The sequence below is a fragment of the Aulonocara stuartgranti genome (genome assembly GCF_965226115.1).
Source record: "Aulonocara stuartgranti genome assembly, chromosome: 3".
NCBI classification, from domain to species: Eukaryota; Metazoa; Chordata; class Actinopteri; order Cichliformes; family Cichlidae; genus Aulonocara; species Aulonocara stuartgranti.
In genome coordinates, this window is record NC_138941.1 from 42,178,034 (window position 1) to 42,186,319 (window position 8,286).

Here is an 8,286-nt window from a genome sequence, read left to right on the forward strand (position 1 = left end):
TCGCATCACTGTGGAGAAATTCTAGCCCACTCATCTTTACAACACGGCATCGGTTCAGTCATTTATGCACAGCTCTCTGTCTCACCACAGTATTTCAATCAGGTTGAGGTCTGGACTTTGGACCATTGCAGCCATTTGATTCTTTTATTTTTTCAGACTATTTGTTGTAGATTTGCTTCTCTGTTTGACATCATTGTCCTGTTGCATGACACAGTTTCAGCCAAGCTTTAGCTGTTGGACAGATGACCTCACATTTGACTCTAGAATACTTTAATAAACAGAGGAATTTGACTCGGTGACTGCGACGTGTTCAGGTGCTGTGGCTGCAAAGCCTAAACCATCACCCCTCCATCACTGTGCATGAGGTGTTTGAGCTGATATGCTGTGTTTGGTTTCGATTTGTGGTGCCGTGCATCACAGCCAAACATCTGCACTTTGGTCTCATCTGATTTGTTCACATGCAATTTTGCAAACTTAACCTGTGCTGCCATGATTTTCCAAACAGCCCATTCTTATCAAAAGTTTGTCTAATTGAACATTTAAAATGCTAACTGAGACCTGCAGACTCTGAGATGTAGCTGTAGGTCGTTTTAAAATAACTGTGAGCATTGTAGTGGCTTTTTGCTGGGAAGATAAAGGTATTATGTTACACACATGTATGCTGCAGCCCAACAAAATGCCAAAACTTCTGCTTTTAGAGAGGAGCTCACAAATGCTCTTGATCAATTAGTCAAATGCAATTGATCTGCAGTACGTGGCTGATACCAGCCCTCTAAATTCCCATGAAAGCAGTGAGGGGGTACTGTGGAAATGGTCTTTTTCACATGACAGTTTATACAGCCATCTGTGATAGATAGATAGATAGATAGATAGATAGATAGATAGATAGATAGATAGATAGATAGATAGATAGATAGATAGATAGATAGATAGATAGTTCTAGCTATCTCTTATAAGCTATAAGAGTTAGCTAGATAGTACTAGCTAACTCTTATACTAACAGACACCATGCTAGCATAGGTTTCTGAAGAGAAAGGCACAATTCACAAATGTCTGCAGCTTCCATAAAAAATATATATGTTGAAATGTTGTTTGGAGAGACTTACCTGACTTACCAGGAACAAATGCTGTCTGTCTTTCACAAAAAAGACTTGCTCCTCTGTAGATGAGGTTCTCAAACTAAACAAAGATGGCGGCCGGAAATAGACGTTTTTTTTTACCCTAAACCTATAAGAAGTTGAAAGTAGAAGCTAAGCAAGCTGCATGACGAGCAGAAAGGAGCCATGTCATTACAGGGATTACAAAACAAACAAAAAAAGGTAAAATATTAAAACAGGTTTCTTCTGGCACTCACCCATAATTTGGATTCACGCTAAATGTTGTGAAATTGCTGAAATTTGGGAAATTACAAATGATTTACTGTTTTTATCTTGTTATTAAAGATAACAACACAAATAGTCATTTAAACTATACCTTTTAATCATATGTTGCTCTGTAATTTCAGTTTAAAACTATGTCAGCACTGACAGAAAACATGCTGCTGCCATTCAAAAAGTTCTGCACCGTCAGGCTGTTATAGGTTAAAACTACTCAGATATTGGATGTGTAACTTTAAAAAAATGAACGAATGGTATATAGTACAACTTAATAAATATCAGACCTCCAACATATTGTATAGTATTATGCTACAAAGCAACAAAAACAAACAAACAACAAACAAACAGTTCTTTACCAACCTCGAAGTGAACATATACAGAAACGTTTCCTCAGCTGTGACTAAAGGACATTTAGAGGTAAGTGAAATGCAAAATGTGCAAAATGTCAGTCACATGTTTGTGTAAATTCCTCTTTTCTTATCTCATAACAACACAGTGTAGAATAGTTCTTCTTCCTGCCTGACCACAAAAATGGGTGTTGTCACGCTCAGTAATCCCACCCACACCAGAAGGAGCAGCAAAACAGACCTGTCACTTTTTAGCCACTGCTACACTTATGTGCAATCTTAGGGCTGCACATAACACACAATCGGCTGTGTGTCAGTGAGGTTCCTGTGCAGACGGGTGGGGGTATTTTGATTTTTGCAATATTAATTAAGAATGGACAGCCAGGGGAGGAAAGTGGTGGTCAGTGACAATGGGACAGGGGTAAGTCAAACAGTCATATTACCACATAGTCAGATATCCTGTTAACAGTGCTGGATGTTGTCTTTTATTTTTCTTTCCATTAGCATTTAGTTTTAGCGTGAAAAATATTACTAATCATGTTAACTGCATGTCTTTTTAAGATATCTTGATGCAAAGTAACCTTTTGCATCAAAATATCTTATTTGTTTTATTGTCAATCATCTGGATCATTTAATGGCAAATATGTGAAGAAGTCCTGGGTGTGAGACAAAGTGCACTGCTGTGTGATTCCACATCTGTCTGGACTTGTCACTCCTGCCTTCAGAATGCGCACACCACCATAAATGGCTGTGGTGCTTTGAAGTGAGCAGACATTGGACAAAAACCAGGAAGAGAGACTTATCAGAGGAGATAAAATCACAGAAGTGGCACTCAGTGGTTGATTTCCGGAGGAAGATGCGCATTGACAGACTTTACCTGCTGCAACCAGAAACAGTCATGTTTTTACCCCTGTTAGGAATGCATTGCATCCCTCCAGGCTAAGGAATGTGTGTCTGTGCCCACATGGACAAGTTAAGACAGTGTAGTAGGAGTAGTTATAGCAGTTAGGAAAGCATGGGAAATTTGGTAAATCTATTGCTGTTTAAAGGCTGCGTAAAAAAAATAAAAATTATATATGTGTATATATATATATATATATATACACACACACACACATACATTTGGAAAGCAATGTGTGTGTGCTTTCCAAATGAGTGCCAGTAAACGTGATGAAATTGCTCTCGCCACTGTCTGTTAAATAAGAAACAATTTGTTAAATGCATTACAGTAATACACTCTAGGTCAGGTCCTTGGAGGCAGATTAATCCCAGCATCAGATTAAAAGGAACAAACCTGATTTATGAATGGAATTTTACCTGCACAAAAGGCTTTTAGTGCAAGAGTACAATTAATACGTTTAACCCTAATGCAGGGCTACACAAACACAAACTGGCTCTCAGTTTCATTTTCACATCCCTGTGCAGTTTGTCAAGTGTGGTTTTGCCGGCTCCAACTTCCCAAAGCACATCTTCCCGGCCCTGGTGGGCCGGCCAATCATACGATCATCCGCCAGAGTGGGCAACATCGAGATAAAGGTAAGATTGATGTAAATGAAAGGACTACACATGGGTCTTTCAGTTAACCTAAAGTCAGAATGGAGCATTAAAAAAAGATGAAATAAAGGGAAATGGGGAAATTACATCTACTGTGTGCAGAGTTCTATTAAAAGCAAACAGCATTAAAACCAGGTGAGTCATCCTGTTACAGTTTAGTGCTCTATTGAGAAACCTGGTGTCGAAGCATTACAGCATTCCCAAGAAGGATAAGGGGCCCTGCAACACTACAAAAACTACTACTAAGAACATAATAAATAGCCAAAACATAGACTACAACCACAATGGTCCCACCCAGTAACCCACAGGACTCTCAAGGTCCACGTCTAGAAAAGTCAGAGCTTTTCTGGCAGCAATACAGGGACCTGCACTATATTACTCAGGTGGTTTTAATGTTCGAGATGGCACAGTGGTGTCTGGAGCCTCTGAATGTGGAGTGTTTGTTACCCCAGTGCCAGATTGGTGGCATATCCAGGGTGTACCCTGTGTCCCACCATGTGACAACTAAGATAGGCTCCAGCGACCTTTGACTCGATAAATGAAAGAAATTGTATGGTTTTAATGCTGCAGCTGATTGGTGTAGCCATCTATAAGATCTAGATACACATCCTGAGACTTGATCATCTGTATCTCTGGTTCTCATCAACTTCCTGTGTCTCAGCTTAAAGCGTCTTAGAAGTGCACACCTGCTAGCTTCCTAAGATGCTGAGACTGTTGAGTTCATAGACTCGTGTAACCTGAGATCATTCAGACCTTTTAACCTGATAATCCCTGCAGGATCGGAGCAGAGAAAGCATGAAAAGGTCATTGGTACAAATAAATAAGTAAACAAATTAAGGCAAGCTGTTGTGTAATAAACATCACATTTTCATAGATTTTTTATTTAGTGTTCACTTGAAACACCAGGTTTCCCAGGATAGCTGTCTTATATTTGTACTTGTGTATGGATGTGCATGTTTGTAACTTAATATTTTATACAGTATATTTAAAACGTTTCAACAGAAGCAACAAAAATCAAACTGATGCTTTTTTATTATTATTTATTAAACCTATACTTTGTTGTAGGTCAGACAAAGAAGAGCAAAAACAAAACCATTAACATTTCCTGTCCCTGTCATCTTTTCCACCAGGACCTAATGGTGGGAGAAGAGGCCAGTGAGTGTCGCTCCATGCTAGAGATGTCCTACCCCATGGAGAATGGCATGGTGCGCTGCTGGGAGGACATGCTCCACCTGTGGGACTACACCTTTGGCTCAGAATGCCTGGACATCAACCCAAAAGAATGCAAGGTATGAACCCGTGTAAGACAGACAAAGACGGAAATGAATGGAAAAAAAAACTGTACAAGGACTAGATTATTATTGAGTTTGTGTATGTTTTCTATCCAAGATCCTACTGACTGAGCCGCCCATGAACCCGACCAAAAACCGCGAGAAAATCGCTGAAATCATGTTTGAGAAGTACCAGTTCTACGGCATCTACGTGGCCATCCAGGCCGTGCTCACTCTGTACGCTCAGGGTGAGAGGGCGCGACACGCTGCACAAAAATAAAGGGTTTAAATCCTGACCTGCTGTTAACGGTGCAATTGACTGGATATTTGGTCAGTTTTAACTCCCGCTTTGTTAAATGACTCTGTCCACAGGTTTGCTTACCGGTGTTGTAGTTGACTCAGGAGACGGCGTCACCCACATCTGTCCAGTGTACGAGGGCTTCTCTTTGCCCCACCTTACACGCAGGCTGGACATCGCAGGACGTGATGTCACACGCTACCTCATTAAGGTGAGCTGGAAAGATCAGTGATCGGGCAAAGAGTTGGGTTTTTTTTAGTGTAAGGAAAGTATATGTACAATTTCACAGCAAACATATGTGTGAAAAAAATGTTCTTCCCATCAGCTCCTGCTACTTCGCGGCTACGCCTTCAACCACACTGCTGACTTTGAGACCGTGCGCATGCTGAAGGAGAAGCTCTGCTATGTGGCATACAACATTGAGCAAGAGCAGCATTTGGCCACAGAGACCACTTACCTGGTGGAGACATTCACAGTACGTTGGAGCAAGCTTTAATTTATTCTGCCTCCTAAAGTCGAGAAACGGCAGAAAAAATAACCGATTCCTCTCATTTGTGCAGCTTCCTGATGGCAGGCAGGTGAAGGTGGGCGGAGAACGATTCGGGGCTCCTGAAGCTCTTTTCCAGCCTCATCTCATCAACGTGGAGGGAGCTGGAGTAGCCGAGCTGCTGTTTAACACCATCCAGGCTGCAGACATTGACCTCAGGTCCAATCCTCCTCCCTCCCTTTTTTCTAATTAATGAAGCTGAACTACTGCAAACACGCCTTGATCAGGTCCGTCTCTCGTCTGCTTTCCCATCCAGGGCCGACTTCTATAAGCACATTGTTCTGTCCGGGGGGACCACCATGTACCCGGGCCTCCCATCCAGGCTCGAGAGGGAGATCAAGCAGCTCTACCTGGAAAGAGTGCTCAAGGGAGACACTGAGAAACTATCAGTAAGAGCTTTCATATTAATGTCAGTAGAGAATGGATTCGATTAAGAGCCTGTAAGGCGTTCTTCAGTGCATTTGCATAAATATAATGTTACTGATGATCAGTGTCATCTGTATCATGAGCTGACGAAATGTTTATAGAATACATTTTCCAGTTATTTAATAAATGTCACCAGGCATTCATATAGATGCTCTGTTTTATTCACTGAACCTGAGGGCTACTTGCATGCAGGTTTTTCCACAGCAGGTCCAGTTTGGCTGTGATATTAACTCTCTGAATTTAAATATCTTTATGAGTTAAAAGTTTAGAAAAAGCTCAGTTTGAATTCCACATTTGACGCTCTGCAACATTTAAGGTTATGTTATCTCTTTTTCTTTGTATTAAAAATAAGTTTGGGCTATTTTATTACAAATACCAAAATGCATTTACTTTTTGTTGTTTTAAAGCCAAACCAATAAAGTGTGACATTTGTCATATTAATTAAATACATATCTAGAAATTGAAAGTTTATTTTGTTAACCTCATTACTGAGGTCGTTTCTCTTTTAGCAGTTTTCTTCGTAGCAGCACAGAATATAAAAAAAGGCTTAAAGGAAAGAATTGTTGTACTTATATATCAGGGCTCTGTGTTTTAATGACCTCTCCTGACTTTTCTCTTCACCCTTGCAGAAGTTCAAGATCCGAATCGAGGACCCTCCCAGGAGAAAACACATGGTGTTCATGGGCGGTGCTGTGCTGGCTAACATCATGAAAGACAAAGAATCCTTCTGGATGACTAGACAAGAATACCAGGAGAAAGGCCTGGGAGTGCTGCAGAAGCTGGGAGGTGGAGTCAGATAAAATAAAACTGAGTTAAACAGAATTTTAAAAACACAAATTAAAAATGAGGAAAATATGAACTAGGTTTTGTACTTTTAAATATTAACTCCGTACCTCTCACAGTCTCATCTCTATTCAAAACAGTTTTAACTGAGCAAAATTACAAGTTTTATCATTAAAAACACAATTTAGGTTTTTTCAGCTTCTACATACTGTTCTAAATATAACAGTTTTTTGGACGGTGTAGGTGCTCGCTTATCCAGGTCATGTTCTTTGGACCGTTTGATGAAACTTTGATGACTAAAGTTAAAAAATTTCAGGAATTTATTTGTTGCATTAATAGCAAGTTTATGTTTTATTTAACCTTTTTAAAACTAATAGATCTGTGCTTCAGTACTGTGCAAAAGTTTTGAGTCACCCTTCATTTTTTTATATGTTACTGAAAAAATGGAAATAGATCCAGCAATGTATTGAAACATGTGCAAATGTATATACAAACTCAGAAAAGGAGGCCAAAACAAAGTATTAAAGTTCTATAAGGCTTGAAAGTCAACATTTGGTGTGACCACCTTTATTCTTCAGCACAGTCTGAACATGCCAGTCACATGCCTCCCTGAAAGGAAGTCTTTGAAAAACCTTTAGAAAGTCTGGAGGACTATTGTTGAAGACCATTTTAAAAAATACAGAAAAAAACTTAACATTTTATCTTAACTGAGACCTAATTTATTCTTGTGCAATACTCACAAGGCTATTATAACACAAAAACATGAATATTTGGATAAAAATGACGTAAATGTAAAGCCGAAATTAAATGATTTTGTTAAACTCTATTACTAATTCATTTTGGGACTCCACATTATGCCAACCAAACAGTAACCTGTTTGCTACTGTTTCTTAGAAATATTTGTCAGTAAAGTTTACTCGCTAAACTTGATTTAATCAAAAATAGATTACAGTCAAAGATCTTCCTCAAACACAAAACTTGCCTAGTTTTTACTTTGGCTAGCTTGGCATCTAATCACAGGGATCCTCTTTTCTTTACTCTGTTTATATGGTTGGTGGTGTTAGCTTATTGTTATTATCAAAAGTTTAACTTTTATTATTGGCTCATATAAACTATTAGTTTAGGTCTTTTGTGCTTTTTTCCCTGCACTTTAATCTTAGTTTTGGTTGATGTATATTATTATTATTATTAGTGGCAGCCTCCCGAGGGTTCCTGGTTGTTCCTCCCTTTGTGTTTCCTTACTCCTGACTTGTTCAGTGTGTATGCGGGTCTGTGTAGGTCTCTGGGGTTATTTTTATCTGTTTAACTGTGAATGTTAGTATAGTTTCCAGTCTGCCCTCCCCAAAGCCCCGACTGTGACTGATTGTGTGTTACTCTCACCTGCATCTCGTTCCTCACCTGTTTGTCACTTCTCAGTGTATTTATAGTTTGGCCTTTGTTATAACACCTGTGTTTCCGCCCTTTGGTGCTGCTCATTTTGCCTCGGTCCCAGTTTGATTCCTGATTTGTTGCTCCTCCCGTTCTGAGAGATTCTTCTTATTATCTGTAAAAATAAATGTTCAATGGACTGGCAAATACAGGCTGAACATTTGAATGTTCTGAGTGGAAAAAAAACCCTGTAAAGAATTTATCTGTGGGTTTGTTTGTTTTTTTTGTTTTTTAATAAATGTCAAACAGAATTGTT

The 8,286-nt window shown here is 39.3% G+C and overlaps 1 protein-coding gene across 1 annotated transcript; it reads left to right on the forward strand.

The window, feature by feature from the left end:
• Nucleotides 1–1,945: 1,945 nt before the first annotated feature.
• LOC309701977 (actin-related protein 2-A) lies at nucleotides 1,946–8,286 on the forward strand. Its single transcript, XM_082526328.1, has 9 exons — nucleotides 1,946–2,144; nucleotides 3,149–3,259; nucleotides 4,408–4,566; nucleotides 4,667–4,796; nucleotides 4,921–5,057; nucleotides 5,172–5,321; nucleotides 5,407–5,552; nucleotides 5,650–5,782; nucleotides 6,449–8,286. The coding sequence occupies exons 1-9, from the start codon at nucleotides 2,097–2,099 to the stop codon at nucleotides 6,617–6,619; spliced, it is 1,185 nt and encodes a 394-aa protein (XP_082382454.1). The 5' UTR covers nucleotides 1,946–2,096; the 3' UTR covers nucleotides 6,620–8,286.

What these genes read in the sequence shown, in the direction of transcription:
- LOC309701977 (XM_082526328.1), top strand. Translation starts at nt 2,097, where the DNA reads ATGGACAGCCAGGGGAGGAAAGTGGTGGTCAGTGACAATGGGACAGGG. An exon ending in TCAACCCAAAAGAATGCAAG is followed by an intron (nt 4,567 to 4,666) that starts GTATGAACCCGT and finishes TTTCTATCCAAG; the next exon opens with ATCCTACTGACTGAGCCGCC. An exon ending in GAGACACTGAGAAACTATCA is followed by an intron (nt 5,783 to 6,448) that starts GTAAGAGCTTTC and finishes TCACCCTTGCAG; the next exon opens with AAGTTCAAGATCCGAATCGA.